The following is a 17470-nucleotide window of genomic DNA, read 5'->3' as shown; positions in this document are numbered from 1 at the left end:
ATACACTTGGGTGTTGGAAAATACACAGCACAGACGGACCCTGCTGAACAAACGAACTCCCTCAAGTGGTGCTGGAGCTGGTGTCACCTGCCCACGGGCCAGTGGGTGCCAGCTACTGGCCACATTCGTAGCTTATGCTGCTACTGAGTCCCTAATGGTCTATTTCCCCAGGGATTAAGTTACTCACTGGGTTTTACTAGCACATCCTGGAAGCAACAGCTGAACAACAAGTCACTACCTGACTGTAATCGGCCGTAACATGTAACATGAAAGACAGGAGCCAAGGCCCCTCCTGGCCTGGTAGCAGGGCCACGGGAGGGAGGAGATGGGGCAGAGGCTGGAGTTACTCCTTAAGTTTGGAATTTCAGATGAGTTTCTGATCAGCAAAGTAAAAATTTCTAGAAAATCCTATTAAATCCTTTGACTGTAAATCTAACAGAAAATAAAATCATATGAACAGAAACTTCCTTTCAGGAGGTGAGACTGCACAGTGGTGTTTTGGAACCCACAGGTGGTTCTTATAAAGGATTTGGCAGGCAATGACTAAGCATATGTGAACCAATGGACAAGTATTGGTGCTTTAAAATCTATAAATCTCAAAATTTCTTTTTTTTAAGTTGTATGTTTCAATTACAGTTTACTTTCAATATTATGTTGTACTGGGTTCAATGTACATCATGGGGATTACTTTACAGTGTGTCGTCCCTCCCCACCCCCCGATATTTCCAGTACTGTTGGTGCGTGTTCTGAAACAGAGGCACTACTTTTTAAGGGCTTTCTCCTGGTTTGATACTTTGAGAATGGGAAGCAGAATAGAATTTGTGTTTGGTTATTTTCAGTCTATCCATCACTATCACAATCCTTGGAAAAGCTTTAAGATGGGGATACAATAAAAAGAGACGCTCCTGTGAGAGACAGCAGGGAGACGCCCTAACTCTGCGTGCATAGCTCTCCCCTTTCCCTGGGAACCACGGGGCAAACCATCCCCTTCCCGCGTCCCCTCAGCTATTTTAACACTGAGAAGGTTCCACATTTTACCAGTAGAATACATTAGTCTATGTAAGTTAATGTTCAAGAGAGTGTAGGTGCTCGTAAGGAGCAAATCAGACCCCTGGTTTAATGTGTCACTCCTCCGACTGAGTAAGTGATAGGAGATTTCTTCTCAAGTTCCCGCTACCTGCTGAAAGGAAAGGTCAGGTTTAACTTCTAAATTTTGGCTACTCACGCTCTGGTGACAAAAACTCAAAATGTATATTAATGACTAACTCTTCTGGTGTTACTCACCTTTGGGGCATGTGTAAGCTAAGCACTAAATGATTCTGTTTGTCCATGATTCATGAGAAAGGATACTGGAGGGTCCCATGGGTGAGGCGGCCGGTTAGAGGGGGCCCCTCCCCACCCACTCCCTGCACTGCCTCACTCACCCCCCAACACACACACTCCTCCTGTGGGACCGTCTGAAGAACTGACTTGCCCATGGTTCACCTTCCCTACATTTCCAAACCAGACCCTACCTGCAGGTGAAGGCAATTTAGATTCTAGTTAATATGAAATATATTACCTAAGAAGAATAAATTATTTTGGCACCAATTCATTTGTCTTATTCATCAGTTGAAAACATAGCATGATATTTGAGGGGTGAGAGACTTGAACAGAGAAGTTTTAATGATGAAAAAGATGGAAAAGTCTGGAGTTTGGAGTACTCACTAAGGAGACGTGAAATGGAAAGGATTCCAGAGAGGGGGACCCATAGCCCTCAGGAGCCAGGGAGAGAGGAGTAAATCGAGTGCAGACTGCTTTCTGCAGCGGCCCAAGGGTCTGCCGGTTTGTTTTATGCTGACACAGTAACACTTACTCTAAGCAGCTGGGCATATACTTCCAATGAATGGATGAATACACACATACGTACACTAACCTAAACTCGCTAGCTCTCTTCCCAACAGAAAACCAAACTAATCATTTTCATGTTAGCCCCGAAACAAAACAGTATTAGAAATGCTGATCTCTAAAACCAAATGACAGTCTCTGCTTTTTATATGTCAGAATAATGGTGAGTTGTTCAATGTGACCAACTTTCTGAACATTACACATTCCTGAACAGCTAGCTACCTTTTCAGTGAACTTTTCTGCTAGTCTTCCGAACCCATGGAGCGTAGGAATTGTCATCTGCGTGACCTAAACATATGTCAGCACTGGCCTTGGAGGAGTCGTGCAGACGGTGGTCCCAGCTTGCAGATTTTCTCGTGTTGTCTAGCTAGTGAGCGTGATCACCAAAAGGCCATGTTGAAGGCATTTCAAGGCCACTTGTTAAAAACACACTTTACTGAATTCTTCTCCCAGGAAGTTATGCAAGTAATTTCGCATGGCCCTGCCCCGCCAAGCAAACACAGACTCAGAGAATGTTATTGTCTGTGGGCGCTATTCAGAGCCAGCAGACAAAGGCCGCGCCTAAGTGGGCACCCAGCGCAGCTGCCCTTTCACCGGAGAAGTAACAGGTGATGACCTTTATTCACACGGGGCTGCCGTCTTTCAATTCACAGCCGAGAGGAACACGGCGCCTCAGTACCACAGCCAAGTCAGCAGTCCCCCAGCCTCAGGAGCCGAGGAACTCGTATTCACAGCCTCTCAGCACCCCCGATCCCCACGCCATTGTCCGCCCAGGCGTTAGCGGGCAGGATAACTAATTAGGAGCATTCGGATTTAACAAGCAGAAAAACAAAGTGTGACAGCTCGCCTGTGTTGCTCTGTGGCCAGCGCCAGTGCCCGCCACTGCCCGCTGCCTTCAAACCCCCCTGAGCATAACGTGGGGTGAGGCAGGAATGAGGCCTCAGGAAAACATCACTAAATCTCTGTTCGCTCCTTTAGCCAGGGTTGCTCCAACCAATTAATGAGTTAGTTTTCCGTATGTTATCTGTGGGAAAGTCATGCCTTTTAAATAAGTGGATCTCTAACAAGCGCACGTGTGTGTCTCCCTTGACGATCTTTCCTGAGGGAAGGAAGGGATCGAATGCTATTCTGTGAAGGGTGGGCAGGTTGGCAGCAGAGCAAACAGTTTCTCGGGGGAGCGGTGGGTGCTGAGCAGTTCCTGCCTCGGGTTCAGTCTCCCCGGTGTTTCAGATCTTGGGTGGAGGGAGGTGTGACAGTACTGCCACACGCCAGGGCGGGCGCCGGGTCTCTGCTCCCCAAGGCCTCCGTCTTTGGAGTCCTGCTGATCTTACTGCTGGGTTTTGGTGTTTGGGTGATGGAACCAGCTGTCTGAGTGACTTAAAGTAGTTGATCAACAAGGTGGTGATACAGATTGCTCTTTATACCAGCTGATTAGTCTTTGCCTAGATAAAACTTTGTCTGTCTGCAGACCCAGGCTCCACACCCAACTGTGTCCACACACCTGGTCCGCAGAGCAGTGACTGAGCACGGGGAAGGCGGGCAGGCGCAGTGGCAGGCAGTGTGGCTGCGCTGGGAACCAGGTGGGAAAGATGATTGTGTTGTGAATGTTGGATAGAGAGCCTTGTCCTCCAGGTTGAGATGAGGATTCCAGAAGCCAACCCTCAGCCTGTCAAGTATAAACAACATTGTAATAGATGAGGATACACCACAGAATTGAGTACTGTTTAGGCATTGCTGAAATTGCTTTCCCGGGCATCCAGTTTCCTGGCATCCAACCATCTGGATCAGACTGGCGGTGGAATTGGACCCTCACACATGAATGTTATGAGTCACTAGGAATAGGCAGGAAAGGATTTGGATCAAAACTCACTCATCACGCGGTCAGAGAAACAGAAATGTCTGCCACACCACTGGTTGGTTAGTATTAGTTAGCTGTTGCCGTATAACAAATTACCCCAAAACTTAGTAACTTAAAAGTCAGCCTTCATTGTCTCCCCATTTCTTTGGGTGAGGAATTTCGGTCAGTTTAGTGGGCAGTTTGGGTGTGGAGTCTGTTAGGAGGTTGCAGTCCAGATGTTGGTCAGGATTGCAGTCACCGAAGACACCTTTGCCTCCCAAGGTGGGCTAATCGCACAGCTGGCGAGTTGGTGCTGGTGGTTGGTGGGAGGCCTCCGCTCCTCCCCACGGGCCTCTCCACAGGCTGCTCACGTGTCCTCGGGACGTGACGGCTGGCTGGCCAGCGACCCAGAGCGTGGAAGCAGGTGAAGCTGTCCTTCCTCAGGACCTTGCTCCGGAAGCCAGCTAGCATCACTTCTGCCACATTCTGTCCATTTGAAGTAAGTCACATTGTTGGGCCCACATTATGGAAAAGAGAATTAGACTTCACCTTCCAAAAGCAGGCTTGTCAGAGAACATGCGAATGTGTTCTAAAACCACCGTATCCTGTAATGATCACATTAGGTATTTGTATTTTGCTTTATCTTTTAAAAAGCATTTTTCCAAACAACTTTGAGAGAGCGGCAGGTCTGCCTTTTTCACACCCTCCTTGACAGGCAAGAAAACTGAGATGTGGAAAGTTAGTGGCTGGCCAGAGCTACCCAGCTCCTACCAAGTGACTGGACCGAGACGGAAGCCGAGGTTTTCTGGCTCCTTGTCCAGCGTCTGGCTGCTGTGCGACATGAGCGTCTGAGTATTAAAAACAGGCAGCCTCTTGGGTAATCTCATACTTGCCATGCTTGAGACACAGAGATACAAAGGGGGAAATACTTTCAAAAAGCTCAAGAAAAGAGAAATACGAAGTCAGCAACGACTCTTTACAGTTACTTTCTATAAACAGCCCGAGAGGCCTCCCTCTCATGTATGATACACTCACAGCGAGTAGCCTTGGCCCCAGAAAGGGGTCTGGGTCCTTCCCCCTCACGCTAATTCTATTTCCCTGGTCAAACTTCCCTTATGCCACCAACAGCCAACAGGAAAGGGCCCTTCTGGTTCTTCCTTTCTATTTGGTTCAGTTCAACAAATGTGTTGAATGCCTTCTGTGTGCCGGGCACTGTGCTGGGAACAGAGGGCACGAAGGTGAGTAAGTCCCGGTCCCTTTCCTCATCGAGTTCACAGTCTAATGAAAGAGGCAGATAAGCACCTTTTCAGTCAGTGGGTTTGAACACAGGGCCCTTGGGAAACACACCTAACCAAGTGTGGCAGGTTCTGTTTTGTGAAGGTGGACACAACAGTCGCTTTCATCCCGCACGCCCTGCGTACACTGTGACTTTGACATTCCTCCCATCGAGAAGGGGCGGCAGGGTCTGTGTTCCCTCTCCCTGGATTTGGATGGGCCTGTGACCATGGGGGTGATGCTGTGTGACCTCCAAGGCTGGGTCACAGAATGATACAGCTTCATCCTGGTGCTCTGTGGGGACGTTCGCTCTTGTTAAGCAGCCATTATGTCAACCAGCCCATGAGGAGTCCTGGTTGACAGCCATTAGCAACACCAAACACATGAGTGAAAATGCCTTCAAATGGCTCCCACCCCTAGCTTGCAAGGAGGCTACAGAGAAGGACAAGCCACTGTTGAGTATGTTTCCCCTCCACGTCACACGTGGTTCAGGGTTCAGGATCTGGAAGAGGAGCCGCACACAAATGAAAGAAAAGAGACGAGATAATTTGGAAATATTGGGGAGCCAGGCGGGCAAGTCCAACTCAAGGAGAAGGACTTCCACTGGAGCTCAGGCCTCGCCAAGCTTTTATTGATCTGGGATAGCCCTTAGGTAGGGAGGTTCCAGTGACACACAGACTAGCCCATCAGCAGGCAATTACCAGTAATAGGCAGACTACCTTATCAATAAGGATTTACATGAATATCTAATCAACAAGGATTTACATGAATTAAGGTGGGGAGGATGCTTCAGCTACCATTATCTAGATTAACTGGGTGGTGCACAGCTCCGACCTTTGCTAGGGCTTCAAAGGTCACCAGCTTTTGGGGTCTCTACGCTTCTCTGCTAGTGAAGACAATAGGTGGTCTCCGACAAGCCACCACGGAGCTCAGACAAGCCATCTCCACTGTGTCCTGCTTGAACTCGGGCCTGTAGAACCTAAGCATAATGAAACGATTGTCTTGAATTGCTGCTGACTTCAGGGTCAAGTATATGAGCCTTCCTAGTGGTATAAGTGCTGGTCTCAGTGTTGTTATGAGATGTGGCTGCCTAGGTTTTAGAGGCTGCCTAGGTTTGGGGGTAATTTGTTTTTAGCCACAGTAACCAGAACAAACACCTAGGAACTCAGCTGTCAGGGAAGGCTTCCTAGAAGCTGTGGTTCTAAAGGTGACGCGAGGCCCTGTGGATGTGGGCCCGGCAGAGGGGAGTGACAGAGGACTTTCGGGCCCTGGGAGCCCCGAACCCCTCGTGACCGATCACAGTGTTTCTGTGATGGAAACGAGCAGGAGAACATTTTCATTACTGACTTGGACGTTTCTGAAGAACGTTTTGACTGCATGCTTCAGGATTATTTTGATAAATTGTCTCAGCAAACATTCATGGAATGAGTATGATGGGGTCACTCTGCTTTCCTGAGACATGAAAGTCTGTTCTAAAGACTTTGTGAAAGTCTCCCCAGCCTAGAGCTGCAGAGGGTAGAGTTTATAACCGTTCCCGCCCACCTGTGCTCCTGAAACCTGTGCTATCACCAAACCCCTGGCTGGGTGTTCTCTTCCTGTTCGTTTTTTCATTTAGCAAACATTTACTAAGCACATACTGTGTGTCCAGAGCCATGGTCACCTTGAAGTTGAGAGAACTCATTTTCTCAGAAAAGGACTAGTGGTTCTTACTGACTGTGGTCAGGCTCCTGTACTCTGCCTGTGTGCCGAGAACTTCCGGTATGAGGCTGCCCAGGATTCTGCTCAACCCAGCGATACCAGTGGGACTTTACCCCCCAGGGCCTCATGTCAACAGTCTACGTTTGCTGCTGCTCTTCAGGGGGCCGGGGGATCGAGAGAAAGCTCTTGTTAGGTGTTGAGGGCTTAAGAGGTTCTAGCGCTTCCACAAAGTCCATCCACTGGACGATGCTCCAGAACTGGAACCGGAAGTGTGGTCGCCTCAAAGGACAGATTAGCACATGTGTCTTAGCCAAGACTATTGGCTGTGACAGCAGCCTGCAGTTCCATCTACATTTGGAACTTGCTCCTTTTCAACAACATCGCCCTCATTTTTCTGAGGAAAAAATAGACGGTTGACTGGGACAGCTCTTTCTATTATGACTTGTTTTTTGTTTTGTTTTCATTTCTGGCTAAGTCCTGTTAAACCATCAACACATTTGCTCCTGGAATGTTAAACAAGATTCAGAGTCATTGGTGACAGCAGGGAAGATCTTTACAGCACAGCAAACAATGCAAAGGCCTAGGCAGCAGCCTCGGTCATTCAGAAAGCTGCCGAAGCATTAATAAGCCTGGGCCTCATAGCTGTCCAACAGGTTTCTTGTCCCTCAAATTCACTTTCTTCCTGAGAGCAAGTCCTTCATTTATTCACCCAGGTAAGAAGAAAGCGATAACTATCTCTTATGTGCCACTTTCTGTGTCAGGTGCTGGGGACAGGATAGAAAGGTGCAGCTGTAGGGGTGGGCCAAGCACACTGGGCAGCGCCATCCACGTTCGAAAGGAGGGAATAGGGTTTTAGAACAGGGTTCAGTAGACTTGGGTTATTGCAGAGGCCAGGCAAGTGGCATCTGTGCCCAAGCAGGGCCACGGTGAGACGTGCGGCGGCCGTGATGACAAACCAGAGCGCGCCCCCCTCTGCGGGGACAGCTGCTACTCAGTCGCCCCCCTTGTCATGCCTTCCCGTTTTCCAAGAAAAGCCGGAAATCCGTATTTTTATGTGAAATTTCTCAATATTTAAACACACTGCAGGCCAAACAAAACACAGCCACTGGTTTTGACCTCTGCTTTATACTAGAGAATGCCTGCTTTTGTTCCGTCAAACTAATGAATGCTCAATTACGAGAAGGAATCTGGAGGTTAGGGTTAGATTGTGCTCCTCAAAAGCCCGCAGACCCCATCCCCAGCCCTCGAGGTCCTAATTGACAGACATGCGCAGGCTGACAGCAGGGCTCTGAGAGTGGACACGCACAAGGAAACGGGCGAGCCATTCCAGGTCACTCTGCAAGGTCAGGGCAGCAACGCAAACATTCGGAGGTCAGGTGGCAGCAAGGAAGCCCTCCACTTCCCGGAGCTGTCGGTTAATAAATCATATTCAAACGGTATCCCCAGATTCCCTCTGCCCGGCACTGCTTTGTGAGGTGGAAAATTAAATAGAAATCAAAATTAAGATGGCTGTCAGGAGACCAGCAGGCCAGTGTGAGGCCGGCGTGGGATGGAGTTTCTGCCTGGAGCAAAGGTCTCCAAAGTGGTAATGATACCTGACCTTGGGCATCGCAGACGGGTGGATGGTGCAGTGGTTATGTGCTGGGGCCTTAGAGCCTGACTGCCCACGCTCAAATGCCAGCTCATGCCAGACTCACTAGGTGACCTTGGGCAAGTCACTTCTCTTCCTCAAGAGGCACTTCATCTCTGAAGTGGGGAATATAGTACCTTCCCCAAAAGGTTTTTGTGAGGTTTAGAGGCATTCATATCTATCAGGCACTTAGAACTGTGCTTGAGCGGCTTGAACCCGAGTCTCCGCCTCTCACCTTCCTCCCCAAACAACATGAACTGCAGCACCCACTCCAGCTTCTCCAGCCACCCTGGGCCCCGTGGGACTGGCCAGCAGCACGGCCTGTGTCCACCCCTCGGGCTCCCGGATCTCCGTGTCCCACTCCACCAGCATGCAAGACAGCTGGGGGCCTGGGGCCTGGCAGTGGGGAGGGCGAGGGGGGAGGGCGCATAGGGGGCTCCAGAGTGAGAAGGTGACTATGCAATGTCTGAATGACCTGGCCTCCCACCTGGAGAGGAGCCTGGAGGCTGATATCAGAGACTAGAGAGCAGAATCTGGGGACACCTGGAGAAGGGACCCCAGCTTAGAGACAGGACATTATTTCAAGGCCACTGAGCACCTGAGGGCTCAGATCTTTGCAAGTTCTGTGGACAATGCCAGCTTCGTTCTGCATATGACAACGTCCTGAATTGCTGCTGACTTCAGGGTCAAGTATATGAGCCTTCCTAGTGGTATAAGTGCTGGTCTTAGTGTTGTTATGAGATGGGGACCTTTTCACCAGTGGCTCCCTGTAGCCAGCTTTCTCCAGTGTCACCAAGACTCTGCATCTGTGGACACCAGACTCCAGCTGACACCACAGAAACAATGTTTACTACACCAAGGTTTACCCCTCAGGTTCTGTAGGTGTTCCTAGTCCTGGATTTTGCCATAGCAGCAGCTGTCACCATATGGCCCAGCACCTGGGTGGGGAACGCTTTCCCCGCCTCCAGGGTGGTCCTAGACTAGCCTTCCCCTAGTGGTCGCACAGGGAATTGCACCTGGAGAACCCCCCCCCCCCCCCTCCCCACAGGCAAGGAGCTCTCCCTGCGGTTATGGTGGAGCACTCAGGCCTGGCCCTCCAGCCTCACCACCTTTCTTTGGTCTTGCTGAGAGGCCTGAGTTTAGACCAGAGGGTTGGTTTGGGTTTCCCCCAAACGGTAGGCACCTTCAGCACCTGTCTCTTTGAAGGATGCATGCCCTTTTGGTGGGCTGTGCACGGATACCTTTTCAATTTTACAGAATCATAGACTATTTTCTGTGCTTTAAAAAATACTGAGTCCACCCTGTTTCTGCAGGTAGAGAAGGGAGGAGCTTACCAGACTGAAATGTTGGCAGAAACAAAGAGAATCCATGTTTCTTCCCACCTGCAATCATAGTTTTACTAGCGTGTAAAGCACACACAGAATTTGCAGTGCATTCCTCCCTTGCAGTAGTGGGGAGGCCCTGCTGTGAGTGTAATTGGCTTTCTAGCTTCCTTTAATGCTGAGGCGGAAGGCAGCTTGGACTGAAGAGCCTTTACTCTTGGAATTAACCGGCGTTGAATTGTGTTTAAATTCCACGCATCTCCCTGAATGCGTGTGTTCCATTAAGTCTCACTCAGGAGTGGAAGCTCGGCTTACCTCTGAAAATATCCCCGTCCCTAGCACTTCTCGGGCTTCATAAAAGCTTGGTTTCTTTTCTTTTCTAATAGATTTTAACTTAACCCTTATAGGGATTATTCTTAGCCCTGTTAACCAGTAAGTTAAAGATATATGGCATCTTTAAATGACAATTTTATACAGTACATCCAAATTTGGACCACTTTTTTTTTTCAGGCTTTGGCTTTGTCCTATATCTGTTCCCAAAAAGAGAGTCACGGTCTATTTGGATGGAAACCACCTTCATCCCTTTACCTCGAGTCTGAAGTGTCCTCATTTGTGAGGTAAAAGGTTGAATTAGCGATTTTTACAGCCCCTTCCAGCTTCAGGACCGGGGTCCCATGACTTTATGGTACTTGAGAAGCAGTGAAGTTGTGGAAGCCCCTCTACTTACATCTACTTTCTGGGGTTTCCCAGACAGTTTGCACAAAGCAGCCTGGCTGTGGGCACAGCCAGGAACCTGGAGCTGGAGCCAGATCTCAGCCCCTCCAGTCCCCAGGGACAAATGTCCAGATTTTCCTTTGCCAGAGGTCAACTGATGATTTGCTTTTTTTTTTTTTTTTTCATGAAATAGCTGTTTCAAGCATTTTCACAGATATGATATGAAGGACAGCTTATATAAACAAGTTAAATATTTTGGTTTCACATATTCCTTAAAGACAAATTATCTCAGTACCTTATTATCCAGTGGCAGTTAGAATAACACCCAGCACACACAAGTTGGCCAATAAAAAATATAAGAAGATGATATGCCATGTAGTGGGTTTGCTACATCAGTCAGGTTATCTAGAAGTTGGTGTTTGTGTTGGGCTAACAGCGAGAGCCCACTGCAGCTCAGGTGTGCATAAGGGACAATAAACGGATGGCGCATTATAAGAGAAGGTTTAGAGCTGAAGAATAAAGGGGGTCAGGGGGAAGGTATTGTGAGTGGATTCTTGGCTAGAGCAGAGGTCAAGGGTGCAGAGAGAAAGTAGGCTAGGCAATCGCAGGTAATAAAACTACCGATTTGAGTTTCATCTTTTTCTCCTTTCTCTGCCTACTGCCTGCTGGGGGGCAGGGACTGTTCGTCTGACAGGCAGGAGGAGCTAAAAGGGCCTGGGTTTTCAGTCTGCTTTCTTCAGTCCCTGAGCTAGGCACACTCACTGAAGGCAAGGGCTTGCTCATTTCACTGTCATTTCATATCACTTAGTCAAGGAGAGAGAGCGGAGCATTTAGAAAACCCACAATCTAGGGTGACAACAGCTTATCCTTTAGCAAGTCACATAATCTCTCCGGTGCTTCAAATCTTTGTAAAGTGGAAAAGCTGTCCTAATGATTAGATTAATAATATCTGCTTTTGTAATATGTCTCCAAATGTTACTTTTATTATTGAGTGCTTATCTTTAGGCCAGACCCTGTTTGCAATGGACACAGATGACCTCATTTGATCCTCACTACAGCCCTCTGTGATAGAGACTATTACTATCCACCTTTTACAAATGAAATGAACTTGCCCAAAGCTGTCTATCTAGCCAGCAGTGGAGGAGCTAGGGTTTAAACCAGTGGTTCTCAACCTGTGGGTCGCGACCCCTTTGGCAGTCGAACGACCCTTTCACAGGGGTTGCCTAAGACCATCCTGCATATCAGATATTTACATTACGATTCATAACAGTAGCAATATTACAGTTATGAAGTAGCAATGAAAATAATTTTATGGTTGGGTCACAACATGAGGAACTGTATTTAAAGGGCCAGAAGGTTGAGAACCACTGGCCCAGGCTGTCCTATTCTAGCCCTCTCCCTCTTTTGTTTTGTTTCAATGTGGGATGCAATGTTTCTGACTTAAAACAAAGAATAACGGATACAGTCAGCTGCAGTTGAGGGGTCCCCTTTTCCAGGGGCACACTCTGAATCGCCACCTTCTACCATTTCCTTCCAGCACCAACATTCTCCATTTCTAGAGGCAAACTGGCACCAAGACCTAGGAGGCAGCAGGGCCAGACCCCACTATTGCTGAAGCCCCACCAAATCGTTCCACTGGGTGGAGGAGGGAATAAGAGGGTAAAGTGGGGAACAGAACCAGGTAAATGCACCCAGAGTGTCAGCACCCCACGGGCCAAAGAGCCTAATGCCCAAGAGACTCGGTGCCAATGTGACCGGAGCCACCTGGCCCGAGTAGGCCACAGCTCCTGAAATTCCTACAGGTGCGTTTCACCACTGCCATGCGGTCAGAACAGTCCCATTCCGTCCAACCCAGTGAGTGCCCTGCAGTCGTCAACAGCAGCAAAATTCCAGAACAAAGAACTAGACACCCCATAGATTATACCCATTTATAGTCCCAAAGGGAAAGCAGGCTGATTACGTGGGATTTATGATACCATGAATTTGCTTTTTGTTTTGTTTCCAGGAGTTTAGAAGGAGCACATTCTATATTCACACTCGGCTGACCTGGGTCAGTGCATGTTTACGTATTAGCTAGTCTGTCCCAAACAGACCTCTGCGGTAGAGCGTCTCTCTCGCTCTGCTCGTGTGTGTGAGCGTGCGCGTGTGTGTTCACAACTGCGACTATTTTTAATGCTCCTCCTTGCCCATTGGCTCCAATCACTGGGATACAAACGTATCCAAGATGAAGCCTTGCTGCCCAGGACCCTGCCTGCCTGGAGTCCTGCTAGCATCCCTCCCACATAATGTGGTCAGAAAGCCTGACTCCCCTGGAACGGCCTTCAGCCTAAAGCTTCTCTCCAGCCCCTGGAAGCACAGAGCAAAAATCTCTGGAGCAGCTGACATTTTAGGTGTGTATATAATTTACCAAACTCTTGGCCGCTCAGCCCTTAGCCAGTGGTCACAAAAGGAATTAGCAGTCCTCCCTGCTACCCCAAAACCCGAAGGAGGAAGGGTGTTACTCGGCTTTGGCACAGCGGCCTGCTGGTACACGGTGCCAAACAGCAGCACAGCGGCACATGTTGGCCACAGAAGGCTTTGGGGTGGTGGAAGGGGCCAAAATAGTTGTGGCATAAGTTGGCCAAGGTATTAAGCAGATCTGAGTTTAATTTAACATAGAGATAACAATTCTTTTTTTGTTTTCCAACTGGCTGCTGCTTTCTCTGTCTCCACGGGTCCAGAATTTTCAGCCAGGAGTCAGTTCATAAGGACATTCAAGTCCTTTCAAAGCGAGAGGTAATGGTCTTTCCATGGGCTTTCACATTTGGCCGGGCAGGATGGGGGGAGGATGCAAAGCACGTGGGATCTGGGGAAAAGCTGAAAATGGATCTTGAGGCTTGAATTCCTTCTATGAGTTTGCTTAAGCCACAGTGCCTGCGCTTAGAATAGAGAGGCAGGCAGTCTGTCTCCTCAGGATAAGGAAGGATTTGGAACTCGGCTACTGTGAGGTCTTGGCCCCTACTGTGTTTTCTGGTTTGTTTTGTTAGCAGGAGCAAGTTATTCTAGTTTCTTGCTGCTGGGGTTTTCTTCAGCACACTTATAAGCGATGCGTCTCCACCCTACTGATGGCAATGGGGTGGACGGAATGGGATAATGAAAGGGGTGGAGAGAGAAGTTGATTCAGCTGCTTCGGATGAGGGAGGCAAAGAAACCTTAGACCTCTGGGTAGCTTCTGAATTTATCGAGGGTGGGGAGGGCAGGGGACCACGAGGCCTGAAGTCATCCCAGCCTGGGTCTCTCTCAGATACTAGCATAGCCAGTGGTGCCAGTTGGGAAAACCAGCTTATTGCTTGAATTACAATTTTATTACCCATGAAGTGGTTAGAAGTAGAGAAGAAGCCATAGTACTTAGGAAAGTAATCAACGAAGTGTGACCAACAGTGATTATGAGATATACCTAAAAATGGCGGGAATGGTAAGTTTCATGTCTATTTACCACAATAAAAAAAGAATACTATCACCTTAAAGAATGGTTATGAGCACCTCAGGGAATTACTGGCACTCCTTGACTGACGGACTGTGTTTTACAGCCTCTCAAGTATTTAAGTGCTAGGCGTTACACACCGTGGTGCCTGAGTTCAAAACGTGTGTGAGACAGGACACGTCTAGTGGGTAGTGCTGGGAGAGCCCCCCTTGTGGCTGTCCTCAGCTCCGGGCTGGGCACAGAAGGGGAAGATTTTATGGTTTCTGCCAAGACTATGTTACTCATTCCCATATTACAATACACCTGTGTTACTTAGCCTCAGGTCTGCTCCCAAGAGCCTTTTAAAATAAACCATAAGGGAAAGATTCAACCTTGAATCAAGTCTTTATCTTATTCATCCCGGTCCCCACCACTAAGAGCAGGGCCCGGGCAAGAAGAAGTGCCCGATAAGTCTGAGGTAAGTGGATGTGGCAGTTACAGGAAGAGGAAGGCAAGGATGAGAATGAACTCAAAAGACGCTGTTAACTCTGGCTCTGTTATTGCGTAAGGGAGCGTTTGTGAACTGAAGACCTCACTAACGTTTATCTCTTGTTTTCTCTGTAGGGCTGCCTTTCCAGTAAGCCTTTAATTAACCGCAGTCTGTTGTTTAGCTCCGGCATGCCCTCTGAAAGGCAGGCTAGCATAATGGGTGAGAGCCAGACAGCCTGGGTTTGCATCTCGGCTGCATCTTAAACTTGTTGTGCCTCAGTTTCCTTATCTGTGAAATGGGGTTAAAGTAGATGCCCACAATGTTGTGAGGTTGTTACAAATGTGTAAAATGCATAGAAGAACGCCAGGCACACAGGGAACGCTCTGTGAGCCTGTTGTTGAAAGTCCCTCTCAGTCATATTAACAAGGTGCAGCTGATTTATGACACTGTAGTGTGGCTTTATCAGACACTCTGTGACCACAGGTGCTTCCTTTCTCTGTATTTTTTTTCTCTAACAGTGAAAGCTACCAATGAATAGGAAGGACACCTTAACTGACGCTAGAAACTCAGATCATTTACAAAGGGGATTCCCTGCCTGGACAATTGGACATTTATTTCAGCTTCTATTTCAACCACCACCGCCAATCTTTTCTAGTTTAGATGACCTCAATTTCTCCATCTCTGACATGGTTAATAATTTACTCTATATGACTAATAAGGAAATGAATAAACCATATATTGAATGGTTTTATTGAACTATGTTAGCAAATTATTAAAATGGGTAGTGAAAATGCTTTGTCAAATGGCCCAGCAAGCACTGATACTAGAAATTTAAAAAAATACTTTGAAAACAGTAGTTGACTGGTTAGTGATCATACCCTTTAAAAGCCATATTATAAAGCTGAGTGATGACAGCCCAATAGAAGCAGCAGAAGAGACACTATGTGGTCATCATGATCTAGAGATGAAGCTCAAAAACCAGTCTGGCCCTGGCCGGTGTGGCTCAGGGGATGGGGCATCTTCCTGGGCACCAAAAAGTTGCTGGTTCGATTGCCAGTCAGGGCATATGCTAGGTTGCGGGCTTGATCCCCGGTAGGGGGTGTGCAGGAGACAGCTGATGGATGTTGAGCACTCACATAGATGTTTTTTCTCCCTTCCTCTCTAAAAATCAAAACTATTTTCTAAAAAAAATAAAATCAGAATCTGGTAGGGGTGATACTGCTTAGTAACATTGCATTTAAGAATGATGGCCTATTCTATCATCAAGTCTTATAGCACATTCTTAACAGCAAATTACTTTATATGTCAGGGTGCACAAACAATGCAAATACATATTATATACTATCATTTATTTAGGGAAATCGTCGCCCTCCTGTAATTTGAAAATTCCCAGTAACTCCATTTTATTTTATTAAGCACACATTCTCACTTGATCCTAACTACCTGCTTCCCAGGATGCCCTGTAATTTATATTGCGGGCACTACCTTGTGACAGGGAGTATGAGGACTACAGCCAGTTCGAGATTCTTAAATAATGAATGAAAAACAAAGAGGAAAAAGTTATAACCTGTGAGTGGGGGAGGGCCAGGGTGGCCGGAGGAAGGGAGGGAGGCATTGGCCCAGGAATGGCATTGGGACTGGGGAGAAGGGAGGGAGCTGGCTGCCTCAAGATGTGTTATTTTTGCTGTGGCTTCTTGCTCCTCTCCACCCCCACCTCTTCCAGTCTGAGCTTGGAGTACAGTTGAGTTTTCACCACAAAACTTGGCTAGGCCTCCTCAGGGACTTTCTCTTTCCCATCTTCCCATAAATTATAGGTTTGCACATGAGAGCAGCACAGATGATTCCCATTATCTTTTGGGTTGGGTTAGGATTTTTTTTTTAACCTCCTGCCCACTTGTAAATGTGTCTCCTAGTTCAGGGAGGTGGAGCATTGGCTAGCATAGTGCCCCATCCACCGACGAATTGATCCCCCTCTTCCTTAATGGGATGGCTTTAACCTGGTTTCCTTGACCATGTGACTGGGGTCATTTTTCTTGGCCTTCAAATACTCTCAGAAGTCATTGCTCCAGGAGAGGGGGGCCTCGTCTGAGCTGTCCACCCGTATCCCCAATACCTGGAATAGTGCCACATCCACTGCAGACTCCTCCCGTCTGTATAAGATTTTCCTCCTTATTTTGATGGTAAAGTGACATTTCTGGGACACTATTATACCTTCATCAATGACCCATTCAGATCATTGTAAAGTGATCAGACAGCTCTAGAAGAGTTAGTTTACCCCAGAACATAGAGGCCATTTATAGGTAGGGTGTAGAACTCACTAGAAGCTAGAGCCACCGCTAGCAGTTAAGATTTATTGACAGCCGCCAGTCCTGGGCACCCTTTTTGATGAGATACCCAGACCAGATGCAAATTCAGTAAAGGAAGGGGAAAGGAGTTTTCACTGCCTCACATTTGCTCTTATTCTCCTCTGTTTGGTCTCTGAAAGTACTCGAGATAAGCCTTCGAAAAGAAGTAGGTCCTGGGGCAAAGGAAAATTAAGAGATGTGACCCAGTTCCACTTTCAGGGTCTGGAACATTCTGTTGCTTATAGACATAATAAGAATGAAGGAATTTTTTTTTAATGTCCTTGACAGTGTGGGAGGAAGAAGAGAAGTGGGAAAGGAACGGTAACATTTTCAAGAAAAGAATAGTTAATCTTTGAAGCAGAATTCAATAGAAAAGTTGAGAGACCCACCTGAAAGAGCAAAGCAAATGAGGACCATAACTTGGCCTAATCAGAAGAGAAGCAGCCTGGCAATGAAGAGGTTGGTAGAGAAAAGGGAGACAAATTACAAACGGGGGATTCTTGACAACATAAAAGAAAACCTGAAGTGCCCAATTGGACACGCTGGAGGAAGAAACAGCCAAAGGGGAAAGGAAAGGAAAGCGATAAAGATGCTACCAAGAAGCATGTTGTAGAGTCGGAAGACGCTGTCCTACCGTAAGCGGACAGGGACTGAAGAAGACAGATACTCTTAAACTCCAGGTCCTTGGTAGTCAGGCCACCGTCAAGGTAGACTCAGTGTAGGCTCTAGAGATTAAGTTTCCAATATGACCCTATCTTCTATTTTAATAAGCTAACTATGTACTTGTCCACTATCTCATGCCCTAACCTTGACCAGGACCCACTAAATTA

General features: G+C 47.6%; 1 protein-coding gene across 5 annotated transcripts in view; it reads left to right on the top strand.

The window, feature by feature from the left end:
- PLEKHM3 (pleckstrin homology domain containing M3) overlaps positions 1–17470 on the top strand; it is a 164968-nt gene that overhangs the window by 92637 nt on the left and 54861 nt on the right. Inside the window, exon 8 of one of the 5 annotated variants that reach the window (XM_023760714.1) lies at positions 13084–13143. The exons of the other annotated variants lie outside the window; for them this stretch is intronic. Coding sequence (XP_023616482.1) covers positions 13084–13110 — 27 coding nt within the window. The 3' untranslated portion in view covers positions 13111–13143. Of the gene's footprint in view, positions 1–13083; positions 13144–17470 lie in introns of those variants that run through there. 5 annotated transcript variants of the gene reach the window in all.

Source organism: Myotis lucifugus, unplaced genomic scaffold (genome assembly GCF_000147115.1).
Source record: "Myotis lucifugus unplaced genomic scaffold, Myoluc2.0 scaffold_3, whole genome shotgun sequence".
NCBI classification, from domain to species: domain Eukaryota; kingdom Metazoa; phylum Chordata; class Mammalia; order Chiroptera; family Vespertilionidae; genus Myotis; species Myotis lucifugus.
The sequence above is the reverse complement of the archived record's forward strand: the minus strand, read 5'-3'. Positions and strand labels throughout refer to the sequence as shown.